A 20,620-nucleotide genomic window follows, 5' to 3' on the forward strand; every position below is an offset into this window, starting at 1 on the left:
AGGGATAATACATCTTATCCCTCCCTAAGATGCAAGAAAAAAAGCAATGATTTATATGTGGTAGTAACAGTAAAAATCTCCACAGTGAGTGATATTACTAAGATTCAGCACAGTCATTAGGACTCAGAAAATAAATGAATGCGCTATTTTCAGATTTAGAACATCCTTTTTTTCATTGTCTGTGAAAAGGCATGAAGGCAGGAATTTCCACTTCATTCTCAATAGGTGTAAGATAACTGAAACAGGAAGGAAAGAAAAAGCTACAGGGCAAGAAAAGAAAAAGCAAAATAAAAGAAGTCCTACAATGTGCTAGCTGGCAGGACACAATTTGCCAGTCACAAAACACAGCATGGGAACATAATTTTCTGTCTACAGCTTCTACCCTCGTCATCTCTTCTTATGTCTGCCTCTCAGTATTTTTACTCAGAAAATACTTCTAAAAGTGTATCATCTGCAAACTTTGAAACACAGCAAAGACATGGTTTCCTATCTATGGCTATTCACAACATCTAAAGGCCTAACTTTTATGTATTATCATGGCTACTACTGCCATCAGTAATAATAAATTGTATTAAGGTTCAGCTGTCTTCCAGTCAGAAATATAGAAAAATGAAGTGACAAACTCAAAACACTTAATATACTCAAAAGAGTAACAAAATCCAAATATGCACACAACACGTTAATTTTCTCTTTTTAAAATTGAAAACTCTCTGCTATAATGTCACAATAATATTATTATAGAATTTAAAGAAAATCAGAATTTAAAGCTGTATTTAGTACCTGCACAATATCACAGAGGCAGGTGAGTCCTATCAGCTTCCATTAAGGCATTGCTTCTCAAAATACACCTTGCCTTAAAGTCACTAGGCATCACTAAAAACCATTTTTCTTTTGCAGCGCTACAAAGGAACATGCATTTCAATACACAGCATTCTCCCCAGCTCCAAGTTTTAAAGCAACTGTTTTCTTTTTGAGACTGAACAATTAATGACTTTGTACATTTGCGATAATCTGATATTCCTTAAGAAATGAGTGTAGCCATACATATAATGTAATACATGAACAAATAATCAGAGTGCACAAAGACAGGTGCTTCAACTCCTGGCAGCAAACCTAGCAGTTGTTAAGGCACTGCAGAGGAGAACAAAGTAGGTCCTCAAGGAATACAGCCAAAAAGCAGACACTGCCTTTAGATAAGCCATCGACAGTTCCTCTGAAGAAGAAAAAGATGGATGACCACCAGGATTATGAAGTTCTTGCGTACACCCAAATGCAATACCTCTTTCAACTGACAAGGCTGAGCTGATCATGTGGAATGTGAGTGAACTCTTAAAAGAGTTTACTAAGTCTTTCTCCCCACAAAAAAGGGTTTCTGACAGGTAGGAAAGGGTTGCAAAAGCTACTAGGAAACAGGATATTACATATTTGAACAGACATAACTTAGTAGTTTTTCTAATTTTACTAACAGCTCAACTACTATGTATTGTTTAATGATGCAGGGTTGGTATGCTTTTGACTTGCATTTTGTGTCATGGCATTTGCAGTATAGCAATTGGTCAAAACAAAGCTTATGCAAACAAAACTGTTTGAACTCATTGTAGCATTACAACTGCTTGTGACTGTTTCACACTACAGCTCTTCGGGTTTTTTGTTTGGTGCTTTTAAAAAACATCGAAATAAGCAATGGATGGTTGCCCAAGTCCTTACCTCCTCTGCGGACTACGGTTCTGAGAGAACTCTGAATCACTGTCCTTTGACGTTGGAGAGCCCTTATATGTGTAAAAAACATCCTCTGTTTCAGTAATATAACTAATCTCATTCGTAAGGTTATCTACAGATGAGTGCCGTGGTTTGCGGATTTCATGACGTAGTCTAGGACTCCGCCTTAAAAACACAGAATACAAACACAAAGGGGAAGATTAGAATATTTCATGAAACTTTATAAAAGAAAAACTTCTACCCTATTGCAGTTATGATCTGAATCTTCATACCAGGCCTATAAGTCTCACTTCAAAATAATCAATTTTTAAGCATTCTGTAAGGTGTACGAGGCAATCATACACTGCTAGGTTCAGTACACTGAACTGATTTGTGTTTCTCCCCCTGAAAATGCAACTTATATTATCATGTTTTAATCATCGGATGATTCGGGTTGGAAAGGACTAATGGAGGTCACCTAGTCCAATCTTCTGCTCAAAGCAGGGTCACTAAGGCCAGAGTAGGCTGCTTAAGACTTTATTCACTCATATCTCAAAAAATCTGAAGGATGGAGACCACAAAGCTTCCCCAGGCAATGACTGTCCATGTGGTGAAGCAGTTTTTCCATTATATCATGACAAAACCTCTTTTGTTTCAACATATACTTGTTGCCCCATCTCCCACTATGCAATAGTGAAAAACCCAGCCTAATCCTGTAGCTGGCCTCCTCCTAAGTAATTCTGGGCTGTCATTAGGCATCTGGGCAACCCCTGCTTCTCCAGGTTGAACATGTGCCACTACATCGGCCTCTTCTCTCACAGGGTAGGTGCTCCAACCTCCTGACTACCTTGGGGCTGGTGGTCTTTGCTGAGCTTGCTCCAGTTAGTGTCTGTTTTATATTTGCAGACACAAAGGGCTGCAGCATTCTAATGAAATCTGGAGAATGGTGGGCCAAAAGAGCATCACTTCCACTGACCTACTACCTAGAACTCTGTCAATTCTGCCAAGTTGGACTTGTTTGCTGTCAGGGCATACCAGATGGCTCATGTACCACTTCTGCCTATAAAAATTACCAGGCTGTTTTCCAGAAAGCTGCACTGTAGACAATACTGTTACACTGGGTTCTTATTTCCCAGGACACTATTTTTGTCTCTGTTGATTTTCACACATTTCCTAGTGGCCCATTTCTCCAGATTATCGAGATCACTTTGAAGAGCAGTCCTGACCCCAGGCTTATTGACTCACCTCCCAGCTTGGTGCCACCTGCAAACTTATGATCAACCATACCATTGCCTCCTCTGGGTCATAAAGAGGTTAAGCAGGACAGGTCTCAAGAGCAACCCCTGCAGTCATCTACCTTTTTTTGTTGTCCAGGTAGAGTGTGACCCATTAACAACTTCCCTCTTAGTCCAGTCATTCAACCATTTGAACATTTTTTTTTTAAACCATCTTCTTGTCCACCCATCCAGAAACATAATGTCTTAACTCGGGTAAAAGATTTTGGCAGAAAGCATGAAAGCCTTGCTAAAGTTGAGGTGACACCCAAGCTTCTGTTGTCATATATATTCTCAGAATAAAAATGTTTAAATATATCTGTACACACTACATAATTATCCTGCTAGAGTACATACAATTAGAAATGGTAGGAGGCTAGAAGGTGTGGAAAAGGCTGAAAATGGATTTACCAATTGGGGGTAACAGGAGGTGATCGAGAAGGAAGGCTTTTGGTCTCTAGGTGCTCAACTGATAAGGATCGTCTCATAGATGGGTTCCAAACCATCCCACCTATCACTTTTCTGCAGTACTGGTTGTTTACTGACCTGAAAAGATATAAAACAGCTATACGTGAGTTATTTTGCACAGAAAACTTAGATGTGCTTATGAAAGTCCATTTCATAATTTAAAGCATCCCCCTGTGCTTACCCCTCCTTACTTATGCATTTACATTCTCACACAGAGATATTTTCTGTCCCTCATCTATGACAATAAAAGTGATTGTTAATCCCTGCTCCATTGCTTATCATAAGCCTGGATAAAAATAACTTTATCTGAGAATTATTTTTAACCCAATCGTGTTTAAGAAGACAGAGGGGAAAACAGGAAATTCAGTATGTCTTACTGGTACTGAACTGAGTGCCTGACAAAAGAAGTTCAAATACAGGTAATATGTTCTGAAGCTTCCCTGTTAATACTCACAAAGGGGTAACAACTCCGCAAGAGCTTCACTGAGCACAGGACAACTTTACCCATCCACCTGCTGGCTCATTAAGAGCTAAACCAGACAAGACTCTATTGTGAAAGGAAGCCACATTGGAGTGATGTATTCTTTGTACAGATAAACCATTAAAAAAATCTGACATGAAAATAAGATCTCCAGGTCTGGACTGCTTCTTTTGACAAGAAGAAGAAAGATTTGAGAAGAAAAGGGCTGCAACAGGAAAAGCACCACAGCTAGGAAAGCAGTAAAAGTATCTTAATAGTGAAAATACACAGCATAAAGAAAATCTTGAAGTAGACTGAAATTGAGGTAAACTAACTCTTATGCATCATTTTATACAGCATTCCACGAGTCAAGCTGAGAGATAAGCTGCTCACCTTTAAGTTTACTGGCCTAGGATTTCTCATAGAAGAAACAATTTATTAGCTACAGAGAAAACACCTTCGGCCTATTAAGCTCTGAATTGTACATAATGGGCAGTTAGGCTAGCAGGTTATGTAAGGATCTTACTACAGAGCTGAAAAGCCTCAATTTTACATAGCATTGAAAAAGAATAAAGTTTAATAAAATAAAATTTTATTTTATTAAAAATAAATAAAATAAAATTGTTACTAAAGCTGTGGGTATTATGCTAAAATCAAACCTTAAGTACATGCTTTGCATTGTACTTTTTGCTAATAAAAGAAAAAGCAGACCATTTTTTTTTTCATATATACTGAAGTATTTTGCATATGTTGTTCATGATTTTAAGGGAAATCAATTCCCTCATTTTCTAAATGTACTTTAGAAGCTTCTCCATGTATATAGAAAACAGAGGAAAAACTTGGTATGAAGCATCTACATACTACAATCAGCTACCCATGTATGTTTCCATGCTTAGTAAACAAAGCTCATCAGCTCAGGAAAAGCTTTTGGCTATACTAACTATTTTATTTTTCTAACACTTTTGAATACAATGACAAGGTACCAGCTACTCATCTTCTTCAGAAACAGACGTCTTTCAAAGAACCCTTAGATAGCGGGAGCAGAGAGAAAGACTGGAAAAAGATGATGCATTATGAAAAATGCACTGTGAAGAACTCCATATTAATAAGCTTTTCATTTTTACAAGTGGCTGTTGAGGCATTTTCCAACACAGACAACTTGAAATGCAACATAACTTGTGTGATGGAAGCCAGAACCCTAAGCCCTTATTCTAATATTAAACCCCTAATCCTGACCACAAAATCACTTATAGGGTAAGTCTCTAGATATTTCAGTTAAGGCACAAAAGTTAAATAATCTCTTGAATTCAAGTAGATGCCCTTCAAATGCCAAAGATCAGCATATTTCTCAGCAAACATTCTGGGAGGCTGCCAAAGCCTTTCTGGAACGGACTGTACTATCTGTAAATGATGCTTCCTTTCTCCTATCTATTACTGAAGCTATCCTTGGTGAAAAATACAGATACATTTTTTAGCTTTTCAACAAGGAATGAGAATGCATCTAGGAGAGGTTATTCAGCGTTCAGGCCAGAATTTACCTCTCAGAATCTGGGAGATGTGATTCAGTCTGTTCCTTGAACAAGGCTTACAAGTGATTTATACAACTCAGCAGCTTAATTTAAATGGAATGCCTCTAGTACCTTAAGCTAAGAGAATCAAGAAAGGCACAGGTACCTGCAAATAAGAAATTGTACTCAAGTACTGCAACTATTTGAACTGATGCAATAAATGCCAGGCTATCTGCCTCAAATAAGTGTAGAGCATAGAACAAGAAAGCCACAAATTGCATAGGAAAACCTGTGATACTTAAGATGGTAAAACCTGAAAGTGGCAGCCTTTAAAGCTGATGGAAGCTGCATGAAATGAATTCTTGAATACAAGTCAGTCTTAAAATCTCCAGGACTGCACGCTGTGATCAGTGGAGCTTTTGTGTGCACATTTAGTTTTGTGGTTTGGTTTGTCTGTGTTTGTTTGATTTATACAATGCAAAAATTTCTTCCCTTTCATAAGGGAGAATGCAGAGTTACTTTTTTTAGTTGTGTAACTTCCACATGAGTTCAGAGCATCCTTGAAAAGGAACATGGAAAATCTTACAAAAATCTTGTTTATGATTCCACAATCATAAACAAGTCAGAAAGTAAAAATTTTCAATATGTGAAATCTGACCTCAGAAGTGACTTTTTCACAATTGTTCTTAAATCTTTTGAGAAAATAATTTGCTGAGTTCATAGGAACTACTCAAAGCTTTTCAAAATTACTGTTGCTTCTTATGTAGTTAAGGAGTCTTTCATAGCAATGGTTGCTGAGTTACCTCTTCCTCATGTAGATCCCAAAATTCGTGCTTATTGCTAGTATAAACAAGGCCAAAGAGGTTACCCTAAGCTGATGGAAAGTATCTCTATAACTGATTCTCCTCCTGGAGATTCCTTAGAACTCTAAGTAAGCAATTCAGCAGAGACAATGTCTCAGAGCATTGAAATTACTTGAAAGGAATAAATTCTTAGTAATTCAAATCAACAAAGAGAACTGTCCTGTATGCTACAGACTAGTAAGATATTGTAAGAGCAGATTTGTCAAAATTAAAATGTTTGGTAAAAAAATGAAATGATACTAAACCAGTATCCTTTGGAACTCATACTGTTTTCTTTCTTAACATTACAAAGACTGTGGAATCAATGTGTGTATATATCTGTCCTATAGGAGGATCAGGATTTTCAATCTCTTTGCAAATTTGAAAGAAAGAAAGGACTCCATGCCCTGACAATCCAACAAACTTTGAGTCACCTCAACACCTCCACTACAGAGTTAATTCTAAAAATAAGGATTTTTAAAATATTAGAAAATTAGAATACTCTTTTGTACAACTAGGTTTTTTTTCTCATGTCCTAGAAACCAGATCATCTAGCTATGACTCCAGTAAAAATTATAACATTTTATCAGAATTCCTACATTGCCCTCAGGGGTTAATTGCTTTATTCACAAGCAATACCAGTGCACTTGGTATTAATTTCTGCAGTATCAAGAGACATCAGTGTGAAAAGCCAGAGAGCCACCAAAGTCTGAGGAGCCATTTGAAGCACGTTGATATCATTCAGAAGTTGAAGCTTATCCAAATAGAAGACGCCAAATCTCCAATCTGACAAATTGTATGTAAAGTTAAACTGTTAAGAGAACACGCTACAAAAAACTCACAAAAAGACACTACCCACGAAGTATTTTATAGCCAAAAAACCCAATAAAATACTTCTCCAAGAATCATGAGAAGAAGCAGGTTTCTAGAGAGTCTACAGATCATCAAAGGGTCAAAGAACCCCCTCAGAATCTCACATCCAGAGAGGATAATGACACAAGACTTTCTTTTTCATTCACTATTAATATGAAATATTTTTTATATGTTTCATTACAGAATGTTTTTTGGGGGATGTAGGTAGATTGGGACGGGATGGATGAGACAATGAAGCCACAGGACATGACACCTTTGTAGCTGAATTGTTGATAAATGTAACAACAGAACAAATCAACATAACAGAAGAAATCACTGTGACTGATACTTATTAAAAAACATAAAAGCCTCTAAAATAAAGGAGCAGAGTAAAAAAAATCACACAGGATAGCCAAATAAGGGCTAACTGCAAAGAAATGGAGATGGACATTACAATGTCATGTGACTGGACAATAAACTGGCAGCTTAACTTTAATGACAATAGGGCTCAGTAACTGCATATAGGGAGGAATAATCCCAGCTTCATATAGGAAAATAACAGGCTCTAAAGAATTATTTCCTGGTAACTAAATCTTAAACAACACTAGTAAACTAGTGTTTCTAGTGCTTTGTAACGAGAAGAATCCAATGAGACAAATAAAGGATTAGAAGTGTCACAACAGGGCTATCCTGAATACCTGAATGGGAAAAAGTTTTTAATCTTTGTGTCAGTAATAAGTGGTTGGGGTGATGCACTCCATAAACTGCCCTAACATATTAAACAGAATATGTATATTACACTAATGGCTAAACATTTCCAAACAAATCTGCTCTGCAAATTCTCTTACCGGATCATTAGCTACATGACATTTTTCCTTTCCAGTGTTTTTATACTTCAGACTGAAGCAACAAGTTGAAAAAATAGTAGTAAAATATATACCCAAACACCTTTTGAGGCAATTATAAGAAAAGTTCTAGTGTAAAGAGATCACATTGCAGAAAGTGAAACCACAACCATATAACTGGTCAAATGGTTCATCTATAGACTGAAACAAAGCTATGGACAGGACTGAACTCTGCCACTCCAACTTGAGCTACTACTGACACAAATCCTCCCATTCCCATCAAAGAGCAAAACATGCTTTCACACAATACTTACTTTGCTGGATTTCTAGAACCCAGAGTCCAATAATGTGATAATATCTTTTTCTCATGAGGTAGTGACTTCTTTGCCTGAAAAAATGTGTGATGCTCCACACAAGATTTCCAAAGATTTTTGCATGCTCTGTAATTTAACATGTTGAAGGCAACAATATGCTCTCTGGATTCATTCTGCAACAGAAGGGACCATGTTTCAACATATACAAGTAGATGAAACAGTAAACAAGATCATAAAAAAACAAGAATTATTTTAAGCTTAAACATGAAGAATACATTGTGGCAAACAAACAAACAAAAAAAACCCAGTATACAGTAGATTTTGAGCTGGAGATGGCCAAAATACCTCTATGACTACTTGAAATTACAAACTGCAAAATGTGCACTTTGCAAGTTCATGAAGTGCTAATAAAATATTTAAGTCCAGAGCAGTGAAGATTTTGTATATATGAGTATCATGTTATACTGATAAATATATTTTCAGGTTTCCAGTGAGATTTTGACCTCTTAAGACAAACAAAATTTAAAACATTCAATTAAGGGTGCAATGTCAAAAGAAAAAAAACCCTCATTCTTTGAATTCAAACTATTCATGTAAGGCTTCAATTCAATAATGTTCTTTCAAGTGCCATAATATGCAAAAAGGATATTCTTGATATTCTTTCAGAAGAAATTGAAGATGTTAACAGTGATCTTTCTTTGGGGAAAGAAAATACTTCTGATGGGACTGGAGCTGCTGCTACTGCTGTTGAAATCCACTCCTGCTTGGATGATAATGTGAGGCCACAATGAGGAGGTTCAGAAGGCAGCAGAATATAAAACTTGCGTGTCTCGATGCAAACTCTCACAAGTAACTTCAGTGCCAAAGTGCAAAACAATTGTGCCATCAACATTTATCCCAAGAGTTTTGTACAAGAGAAAGCTTTGGTTAGTTAATCTACTTATTGATGCAAAGAAAGTGGAATGAGAGCAAAGCAAAGAGTAGAAATAAAGGTAACACAAGACCTGAGACAATTGCCAGCATAGCTCAGCACTTCAGTGAAAAAACAAGTTTTCATCACTCATCTTTTCTAGCTCCTCTAAATTATGACTAATTTTGACATCTCAACATATAATTAGACAGGCAACCTTTTGCTTGTTCACAGCAACAATCCTGTTGGGAAGTACCTACAAACCATTTTGGCTGGTATAGTCAATCTGTTTTTCTTGTGGTTTTTTTTTTATTCCTAGGCAGCCTATTACAATTGACACATATCTGAGACCAAGCCTGCTTTTTGCAAATCACTTCATGTCTAGTCCAGAGAATCTGTGGCTTTTAAGAAAAACAGTGAGACTCTCAAGAGAAAAAAAGATTTCCTCTTGATTTTACATAAGCACTGAAAAACATTTAACTGATTACAGTCTTTAAGGAATGTTTTCCCTATATCTATTAAAGCATTTAAAACATATTTTCTTTTCAAGATGTGGGTTTGTTATTTGAGTCTCTTACACATTGGAAACAATTTGCCAGTTACCACAATTGCTTCTAAGTAGTTACATAAAACAAAGCAGGAAAGCATAGCAAATCTTAACTCAGAATTTCTTGAAATACATGAAGCACACATCACAAAGGTTTAATGACAAATGCTATTTCTGACATACTCCCTGTCGGTTGAATACTACTTGAAGGATTTTACTCCTCCAGCAGACAAATAAAAGTAAGTGTATAGATATTTTTGTTGGCCTGAAGCACTGGCCTTTCAATTGCCACAAAAATTATTTTATCCAAACATCTCAATTATACTGAAAGGCTATAGTATAAAGATAAGGACCTGAGTATATCTAATAGTCTATTTTTAAATTTAGGTTTGATAGCAGCAATTAATTTTGCTTTTTACAAGTGTCCTTTTCTGTTATCACAGAACCTTCTTAGCAGCCTTTAAGTGGGCTGAAAGTTTCAACATGGATTTAAGCTAGGAAAAATATTTTGAGAAGTTTCATTAAAATTTATTCAATTTTTAGATTTACATCATCTTTTGTTAATAACAATCTGCCTCACTAACAGGTCACATTGCAACTTATGCTGTTCAATCTGTGTATTTTTTTAAAGGTTAGGAGAGCTCTAGTGGGATCCCAGGATATAATGCCCATCATACTTCTCAACTCAAGTTCTAAAAGAATGGCATTTTCATGATTATCAAGAAATGAGGGTTAGAGAAATTTGAGGTAAAGGGAACAATTCCACGTAACTAAAGTCTTTTGCTAGTTCAGCATATGGAAGAATTTCTGCTTCAGTTGTATGCCTACTCACTCCATTAACAGAAAATCTGAAAATATCTACAGCATTAAAGTGAAGATATATTTTAGTATGCAACAAATGAAATTGTTTTTAAACATTAGGTAAGCACATTGAAAATAAAATTTCATTTCTGAAAGGTACAAAATGTTGCCTTTAAACAGCATAGTTCCTATTCCTACCTTTAATCCTGCACCCTTCATTAAGCCTACATGTCATGAGCTTCTCTAGCATCAGACATTCACTGATTCATCAGTCTTGCTCCCCAGTCCTTATTTGGCTCTTCAGTAGAAAAAGAAATACTGCATACTCCTAATCAAGCAGCTGATCAACAGACCGGAGCAGGGGGAGGGTAAAAGAGAAGGTGAGTAGAAGGGAAAGAGTGAGATAAGGTAAGTTGTTTTTTTTCAGAAAAGGTGCATAAGGAAAGAAAAATGGAGTAAATGAAATAAGAAGAACAAATCAATGAAACATGGGACATCCCAGGGGACTGAAAATCCATTGCCTTTGGGAACTTCCTGTACATTTTTGAATCTACATACGACATATAAAATATAAAAGAGGTTCTATGGCACTCTCATCCTCTTTAGTCAAACCTTGCCTAAGAATATACAGTATCTTCTCTGTTTTCCCAACACTCTTTCATCTCTCTTACTTTCAGATTCATTTACCTATTTGCTTCTGTCTTTCCAAGCAAAAAACTGATCATTTTGAAGACTGGCACCAATGCAGTCATCTGCCCTCACACTACCCTCAAGCATCCCACTATTCTGGAGAAACCCTAGGACTCCACTCCCCTCTCTCCCTCTGCACGGCACCAGCAAGCTTTTCCAAGCAACACCACCAGAGCACTGCACACCTGATGCCCTAAATTTCAAACAAAGGGGGCTGACAAGGATGGATGTATCCACAGATTCAGTGGCACACCTGGTCTGCTTTTTCATATAAACTGAGGAGGAGTAAAAAGATCATGCAGCTGGCCTTCCTTTCCTAACAGTTTTGTAGCTCTTTAAGCACGACACTGCGTGCATTACTGTCATCTCTGGAGGTTATGAAACAAAGAACTATGATCACTTAAGAGAAGGTAAGCTAAAAGAATCAAGAGTCTTGAACTGTCATCATTTATCAAATGTTTAATTGAACAAATTAAGATTGCTGCTCTCTTCAAAAGTGACACAGGTCTCCAGAGACAAAAATTCTACATTTGACAGCAGTCAAGTCTTTATGTAATGAACACACATATTTTACATTAAGTCCACAGATAGTTCTATATTGACACTTTATTCTTCCATATTACAAAACCATTGTGAATACACTCATTTTCAGAGAATCATAAAATGGTTTGGGTGAAAGGGACTTAAAATCATTGAGTTCTAAGCCCTGTTGTACTAATCATTCTCAGAGAGTTCTGTTACTACATTTATTCTCATAGATCATTTGGAAGCTGCTATCTGAAAGTCTGCACTTATCTGCATATTTGAAATATTTAGATTTTAAAATTACTATTTATCAGTGAATTTTTAATCCTCAAACCCAGGAGAGAAGTTATTACTTGCAAGTGTTTACACTCAGAACTGAGTAGAATGATCTATCAACCACTCATTTCTTCGTGCAGTGTAATAAAAATGAACAGACTGCAAAATGTCTGCATATAGACAACATATTTAGAAACTTACAGCTAGTAAAAAAACTTTAAGATCCCCCTACAATGTGTAAGGACACACTCTGTGCATACTATCCGTGTGTGCAATCATTAGTGCTGTAACACCGTGTCTGGAAACTAACTCTTCTCAAACATGAGTCCTGAAATGTAACATGTACATACTTGCACACTCCTCAAATTTCAAAGAGCCCACCAAAATGGGAAAAAAGAAGGGCACACAGAAAAGAAAAAAGAAGAAAACATTTTCCTTTTGGGTAAAACTAAAAAGGCCTCCTTAGAAATCTGTGTTCAGCAAGACCTTCTAATCTATGTGTGTCAAGAGGTGGTCTTGTAACACAGTTTCTATAAATTTAAGAGCTTGTGTACTACCACAAAGAGCCTCCATGAACTTTAGATACAAGTTAACATTTACCTTTTCTTAAGCTTTGTCCTCAACTGAATTAAAATATTTATACGTCTGCTGATCACTAGTTTCTGAGAAGGTTTTTTTCACTGTCATATTAAATAATCTATGTTCTTTGTAAAAAATATCTTTTTTTTTTTTTCATATTGTGGCAGCACAATAATAATCAGTAATCAAGATTTCCTTCCCCATTAAATAGACTAATATTTCAATTGTTCTGCAAAGAGCACAAAGCAACTAACAGAAGTCATCTCAACAGTTGAAAAATTTTATGTGTGCTTTATCAACTGTCTTCACATAATTTGCCAACTCCTAAAGCCCTCCATGTTACACAGAGCAGCCGGTGGGCTATTTCCCTTTTCAAACTCATGTTTTTCATCTGCAAAGCTCTCCTTTCCTCCAGGAACCTTGCTTTCTTCCTGAGCTCTGAGCCCCATAAGCTGAAGGGACCTCACAAACTCCCCCTAGTTGGGACAAGCAGTTTAGTAGATTCACTGCATTAAGGAACTCCACAGGGCAGGGAGAGCAACAAGGGGAAGGGCAGCAGATGCTGGTGAGAAAGGGGAAATATGCTATGTTAATAGATATTGGAGAAAGGATGGAGATATGCATTTCCCTGAAGTCTCCAAGGGAGAAGAAGCCTCTATGGGAAAGATAGGGTCTAACAGACTGAAAGTGGAGGGATGCAGTGTTGGAAAGGAAACAATAAAAGGGAAAAAGAGAGGGAATAAGCAGACCAGAACAGCAAGACCAAGTTAACAAAACAGAGTTTCAAAGGCACATTATCCCAACAGAGTCTTTTGATCAGCAGTTTGTAAGTTACATTCAATATAAAATATTGAATATGGTCACTAGAGCAAAACAATATTAGAGGACTACTTACATGTTTTTGCCGTTGTTGTATAAAAAACTTTTTCCTTTTAAAGGAAATTTTTAAAATGTTCACCCTAAAAGAGAGAAACATACCATGAAATACCGAGCAATGTTTAGAGTGATAAAACAATGAAAAATAATATTGTGTACAGTGAGCCTGAAAGATTAGAGCTGTAAAATATTCAATGAATAATATGCAGCCATCTCTTGTGTTGAGTGGCAAATAGATGTCCTCGTTTAATCTTTAAATAGTTCACAGCAGTTCTCTCCCACCAAATCTATTCTTGCAGCAAAAAACTCGATGACATCTTCTACACTAAGCTGCACAAATGTTAAATGTGTCAACTTTTGTATAACTTTAGAGTCATATGACAACTGTGACTAAAGGAACAAAATTTAAGACCCTAATGACATGACAAGGTTGGTCTTACAACAACTGAAACTTTGCAGAGGCTTTGCAGAATTGGTTTCATAACGTGAAAGATATCATGTATTTGTCTTAATCAGTAACCAAAATCTCTAGATAAAATCATCATTTTAGAAGGATGAAAACTGCAGGAATGAGTGTTAATATATTTTTGACTTCATTAACATTGCTATATAATTTATGTGGTAATTTTAGAACTGAACACATCTTTTTAAATATACACAGTGTGAGTACATATTTTCTAAGGTAACGATTACAACTGGAGTTGGTGCTCAAGCAATTTTCATTTTAATTATACACTTATCAGTTTTGCTAAATTAAACAAACTTCTACCCACCTGCACACCTTCCCACAGGAAAACAAGATTTGTCTAAAATACCTAAATTTTCTCTGCAATAGTTCTACTTCAGTAACTGAAAACCTGCATTCTTGGACAAAGAAATCTCTAATCTACTGTCAGCTGGAATCTTACGGAGGCCTTAAGGAAACCTATTTAAGGCCTAAACAAGTAATATTTGCCTGAAAAAAAATAATGAAAGAGTTTTGTAAGTTTACAGCTAAAAGTCTCATAATATTTTCGAGAATGGATGCTTTACAGGATGTTAGACATCAGGTATGAACTTTGTTGAAAGTCCTCTCAGTTTGGCACAGTTTCTGCATTACTCTCATCAAGTGGGATGGCATAAAAACTCATTCCCAACTGCTCACGGGAGAGGCACTTGAGTTATAGAGCAACATCCTTCACGGAGGATAAATTTATTTAACTGGCAAATTTATTCTCTCTTCACAGGAGAATAAATTTGCCAGTTACTAACAAGAATATTAATGGAATTATCTATCCCTCTTGCTGCACAAGAGGTGGAAAACAATGCCATTTTCAGAAAATGCTTTTCTCCATCAATTACAGAACCAGAAAGAAACAGGTATTTCAACACTATTCTTCAACAAGACAAACTGATGTGAAAATCAATGGAAAATTGAAATCATATCCACCTCTCCTGTTAGGCCAACTCTTAAAATACTTGTCTCATTTGATTTGCTACCTCAAACATCAGTGATCTGCGTTGCTCATCTAAAAGCTCTTGATTCTGAACTACCTGACAAGTTGAAATTTTCAGTTGTATTTCCTGAGCTGCAGTTCATCGTATATTAATTCTTTGTTGATTCTAGCGCTACTCTGGCTGAACTAGTACCACTCAAGTTCTGTGCTTCTGGTTCTTTCTTACCACATTTCTTGACTTAGACTAAACTTCAACAAACAAGTTGTTGGAATTACTCCATAGTTGCAATCATGGTCTCGTCTTACCCCAACATGGAGCCAGCTGAAATGAAGGACACAGAAAACTAACCTGGCAGACTAAGTGAAAAACCCACCACCCAACAACAAAAAGGTAGCCAGCATCCTAATGTACCAAAACTCCCTCAATCACTCTCCACTACCTCCTGCTTCTTCTTGAAAAATCCCGAAGCAAGCAAACAAAAAACTACCAAAACTCCATCAAAACCAAAACAAGCCCCATGATTTAGTGCATGACCATATAATCACTTCAAACCAAATCAGGGCATTAAGTCTCTTTATTTTGACCTTCTCCTAAATAGAATACCCCTCTCAATTCCATTAATTCTTCTTAAAGTACAACTAAACCTACTTATTTCAGGCATGAAGAACACTTGCTACTCTGACATTTTCATTTAACAATAACTAAAAATCATTTGCAATGTTATGCCCACAAACTGACTGAATGTACACACCTAGAAAAATCTAGAAAAAAAGTCTAGGAGATTACGGTGTCAAAGCACTTAGACAAGTTCTTGAAGATGCCATACTCAAAAATTATATTAATAGAATGCATTTACTGTTATTATAACTGGTGGCTCAGCAGCCCTTCTCTCTCACCAATAATCTGTTCAGTGACTATGCAACATTCACAAATCATTAAATTTCATGGTTTACTTAAAAAGCACTCACTAGTTGTAGCATATTAAGAATGATGGATCTTTTGGGTCCCATCTTCCAATCATTCACAAGCATCAAAATAGATTTGTCACTCCGTGGGCCACAGAATCGCTAATTTTTTATTAAACTGGCAGTCCTGTCCTAGAACTTAGTACTAACAGCTGGTACTTGTGACTTGAAGCAAAGAGAAAATTTCTTTACCTGTAAATCCTATACTTTGCCACTGAAAAAAGATTCTGTCCAATTTGCTATGCAAGATACTTGTTTTCCAAGTTTTAACTAGCAATGTATTATGCAATCCTCAAGCAGTTTCTCTGAAATTTTCAAAGCAGTGAAACAGCATACACAAAATAGCATTTACTACCTAACTTTAGTTGCTGCTGATATAGAGTATTTGTATGTTTTTGCCATAATTATTTACTTGGAAAATTTGGAAATTACCACATAACTGTTAAGCACCTTTGAGAATAACTCTGCAGAGTGAACAAAACACTGCATTAAATCCAAAGCTATTTTTTAAACCTATCTTGACTTGCATTGTCGCTGACTGATCAGTCAGCTCTTTACGTAGGTTGCTTTGATTGAAAAGCATCTTTTTGCCAAGGCAGAGCTCTCTCACTGCCTCTATTCCTGAAAACTTTTGGTCCCCTTTGACTACTACCATATGGCATAGCTGTATTGTTGTCATCCACTGCAGAGTATTTTACTTAAAATTTTGGAAAGAGTTCTTCGATGGTGTTTGCTGCCACCTTGAGTTCTAACTCGTTAATGGTGAAGTTTGCACAGTCCATAGGAAAAATCACTTGATACAATTGGTGTTACATAAAGAGCCTAAAAAAATGCCACTTCAGGCATTGCAGAAATATATCCTGCTTTGAGATCTAAAATGAAAGTGAGAATCTATACTACAAACACATCCCAAGCAACTCCACTCTGGTGATTTTCAATGTTTGCTTGTTTTGGTGGGATCAGGGAATGGACACCATTCCTGCACAAAGAATTATGATTAACTCATGCAAGATGCCAGGAATAAAATATCAAAAGTTAGCCCCTGTGAAGGGAGCTTTTGCTTTCAAGATGAAATTAAATTTTTAGAGAGAGGCAGAGAGAAAGCAAGAAAGTAGGAAAGCTTGGAACAACTGCATGAGCTGGCAGATGAAAATATTACTGCCTAAATCTCATATTTTAGAGTGGGAATTATTTGAACTGAAAAATCTGTGGGTTTTACTTCCCTCATTTTTTTTCTGTAAATGAGAACAGGTTTTTGTGAAAAATGTTTTAGCATCTGTGTTTTATTCCTCTGTGCTCTTCAGGAGTAAAAGTAGCACAGGAAGTTGTAGATTCCTCCTGTCCTGTGTGCTACAAACTATTTTTCTCTTCCTTGAAAAAATTCATAGTCACAGATTTTAAAATGCCATTACTCTATGATTTTCAGAAACAACTATTATCAATTCATATATTACTTAGGTCAACTAAGTTGGCAGAACAAGACTGGCAGAAGACAGAAAATGTGCCTGCAGCAGGCAGTTTTTAAAACCTGCAGCAGTTGAAAGAAGCTGAGAGGCTGATGTATGAAGGAGCAGCACTCAAGGCACAAAGATGAAAGACATGTCTTTTATGCTTCAATGTGCATTAGAAATGGGAAAATACAAGTTTTCACTATGCTGCTGCATGAGAGCATTATTATTGACATGCATTTACCCAGGATGATTGCAGTATATCCCAGGAAATTGAAATGCAACTCACAGCAAAGAAAAAAAAATCCAGACACCATGCAGTATATTTTCCCCCTAGAATTTAAATTGAGACTGATTTTATTGCTTTTCTATAGGAAATATCTGTTTGGTTGGGTTCATAAATGAAATAATGGGATGACACTAGTATTTAAAAAATACAGCTAGGGAGCTTTTGTTTTTTTTATAATTAAGGGCCAAAAAGCAAGTATAACCCACTGGAATGCATTTTTCTGTCATGATTAAGAACACTGTACTATCTTACTGAAAAAGTTATCCAGGACAATTGTTACAAATTCAAAGAACTCATATATAACATGACAAAGCTATAGTTTTATTAGGCATTAAAAAAAAAAGTTCATACTTAGTTTAAAAAAGAAAGACTGGAAAAAATTTCTTTCTGATCCAATCCAAAAACCATAAGGAAATGCCTGACCTCCATATGATTTCTTATTCAGGTTATAATTTTAGTATGATATAACTAATAAAGCCCAAAAGCACTTTAAAAAAATTATAGCTTATTTAATTTCTCATGTCATTCATATCAGAGTTCCTGTGCACATTATTTCTTTGCAGAGATTAGTTTCTACAGCACAATCATGCATTTAAATGTTTTATGTATCAGAGAATAATGTGAAAGTCTCTCACCTGCTTGTTAATGTTATATACCATATTTGATGACATTTAAAAATGTCTAAATTATATTATTTTACTTCCTGAAAATCTGAAACTCTAAAAACCTCGTTTTACATTTCTACTCCAAGAAGTGTCTTCTTGCTGAATGCCACATTAAAAAGTTCAGACTGAACTTAATTCAGACTGAATTAGGGGCTGAACTTTAACAGCAATACTGATTAATTTGTTTTTAAAGAGACATATTATTGGGCACAACAGCAGCAAATCTCTAAGACCACAAGGTCCTCCTAATAATCTACTCATACCTGTACGTAAATTAATCAAGATCAAGATCAAGACTTCACACAGTGCAAGGACTTCAAAAGTCTTAAAAACTTGCCTAGGCAAGTTTTTGTTTTTATCTAAGCACAAGAAAATAATACAATATTCCATAAAGAACAAATATGTGTATTGTAGGCTTCTTTGGAAAAAACGTGAAAGCAAATGGACATAAGATTGAAAAAACTGGACATATTTCTTTACAATACAGGAATTTACCAGGGATAGAAGCTTGTACAGATGAGTTTTCTATATACAGCAATTCCACTGGATGCAATCCCAATCATAAGATCTAGATTATGGAGATCCTAAAAAAGAAAAATACTATAAGAACACAGATGCAGTTTGTGTCATTCACATTTATCTACTAATAAATTAATTTTCAAGCTTTCTATACCTAAATTGCTACACTTCAGGAATAAAATCAATTACATTTTTGAGTTTTGATTTTTGCGTATCTCCTTCCTTTGATGTTATCTATTACACATTCTAAATATTATTCATTCATAAAAGTTGTAACGTTCATCCTACTATCCTGGATGTTCCTTAGGTCTGCATCAAGAGTAAATTTGCAAGTCTAACCTTATTATTTCAGGAAAGAAGTTGAAATACTTTTTAAGATTAGTCAGGTAAATGTCACAGAATTTTGGGACCTGAACAAAAATTGCCTGATTCCATGCTGTTAAAAAAAGGAGGGGAAATAATTCCTTACTTTTTCCTAAAAGCTCTTACCAAGAAAGACTGCACAGGAAATGACATCATTTCACATATCAGAATATGTTGGAAAAATACACACGTACATGAACATTTCATATAATAAATTAAATCCATTATTAACTAAACCAAAAGCTATGCATTAGCTTAACACATGCAACTGGGGAAAAAAAATCAGAATTTTACAATCCTTTCTAGGTACTGAGATACTCAAGAGAAAACATATAAGCAAACATTTGAGATTAAAAAAAAAAAAAAAACAACAAAAATAAAAAACAACAACAAAAACAAGAAGGCAGAAAGGAGGATGTTGGATGGTCATTTTGAACGTAAACGCAGACTGATGTTAAAGAAGTTATAAATCTTGGCTTCCCAGTTCTTATGATCAATACACACTAATGTGTCATTACACGGATTTCCAAACAGACCTAAATGCATACATAAATCCACATGTAAGTAGAATCCATTGTTTCAAATATCAGGTTTGACTCAAAAGCAGTTTCAGATTGTTTTTAAAGGACAGCCAATGGTAGCAGATTCTCTTAAAGCCTTCAGTAGCACAGTTGCTCCTCTAGATGGTACTCTGGGCTCAATTAATATATGGCTTTCCTCCATGTCCAATCCCAAGTTCTTTATATTAGTAAGGTACGGGAAAATAGAACAGGTAGCATGTGCTCTGGCAATACTGTGGAAAGTCTAGAAAGTCTACAATAAATCCTTTAAAAACAGTTGAACAGAAGTGTGTTACAGCCCCATGAATGAGTGAAGTCCAACCTAATTTGCAAACCATAACACAGGAATCCAGAAGTGACATCCCTGTATTTTAATACTTGGGAAAAACACTGAGGTATTCAGGAGATTAAGTGCCTACAGTTTAGTTGTTTCTGCCATGATACGGCCACCCTAAAGCAGGGTAGAAAATTGTATTATTAGCACTTCTAGCTCACTCTAGCTTTCTGCTTTTAAAAATCAATACTGTGAAGAAAAAACAGCTTTTAAAGTAAAACCTCAGAATCGACATGATTAAGTAGAAACAAAGGATTATCTAAAACACTTGATGCGGATTAATTAGGCTAAACTACTCTATTTTCTCCAGAAGCTTTGTCAGAACAAAGTTCATTCCTTACCCTCCTCTGCACCAGCCCAAACCACTAAGCTCCCATGTTATTTGTTATTATGAATTCTCTTGTATTAGGCCTAAGAAACACAAAAACAAGATGCTGGAATAGCAAAAAGAGAGGGTCTCTTTAACAAAAAATGATACTGATGTACAGTTATTTCACTTTCAAAACATGCTGTTAAATTGCATAAGAAAGAAATAGCATGCATATTTTTATTAAAAAACAGGTAACCTGAAGAAG

General features: G+C 35.8%; 1 protein-coding gene across 4 annotated transcripts in view; it reads right to left on the minus strand.

Annotated features, from left to right (window-relative positions):
* Positions 1 to 20,620, minus strand: part of PTPN3 (protein tyrosine phosphatase non-receptor type 3) — a 158,928-nt gene that overhangs the window by 39,614 nt on the left and 98,694 nt on the right. For all 4 annotated transcript variants that reach the window (XM_058824036.1, XM_058824192.1, XM_058824115.1 and 1 more), the window contains exons 10-14: positions 18,765 to 18,853; positions 13,485 to 13,548; positions 8,262 to 8,434; positions 3,384 to 3,518; positions 1,708 to 1,884 (exon numbers count right to left, since the gene is read on the minus strand). In XM_058824036.1, coding sequence (XP_058680019.1) covers positions 1,708 to 1,884; positions 3,384 to 3,518; positions 8,262 to 8,434; positions 13,485 to 13,548; positions 18,765 to 18,853 — 638 coding nt within the window. The remainder of the gene's footprint in view (positions 1 to 1,707; positions 1,885 to 3,383; positions 3,519 to 8,261; positions 8,435 to 13,484; positions 13,549 to 18,764; positions 18,854 to 20,620) is intronic.

The sequence above is a fragment of the Ammospiza caudacuta genome, chromosome 1, assembly GCF_027887145.1.
Source record: "Ammospiza caudacuta isolate bAmmCau1 chromosome 1, bAmmCau1.pri, whole genome shotgun sequence".
Classification (NCBI taxonomy): Eukaryota; Metazoa; Chordata; class Aves; order Passeriformes; family Passerellidae; genus Ammospiza; species Ammospiza caudacuta.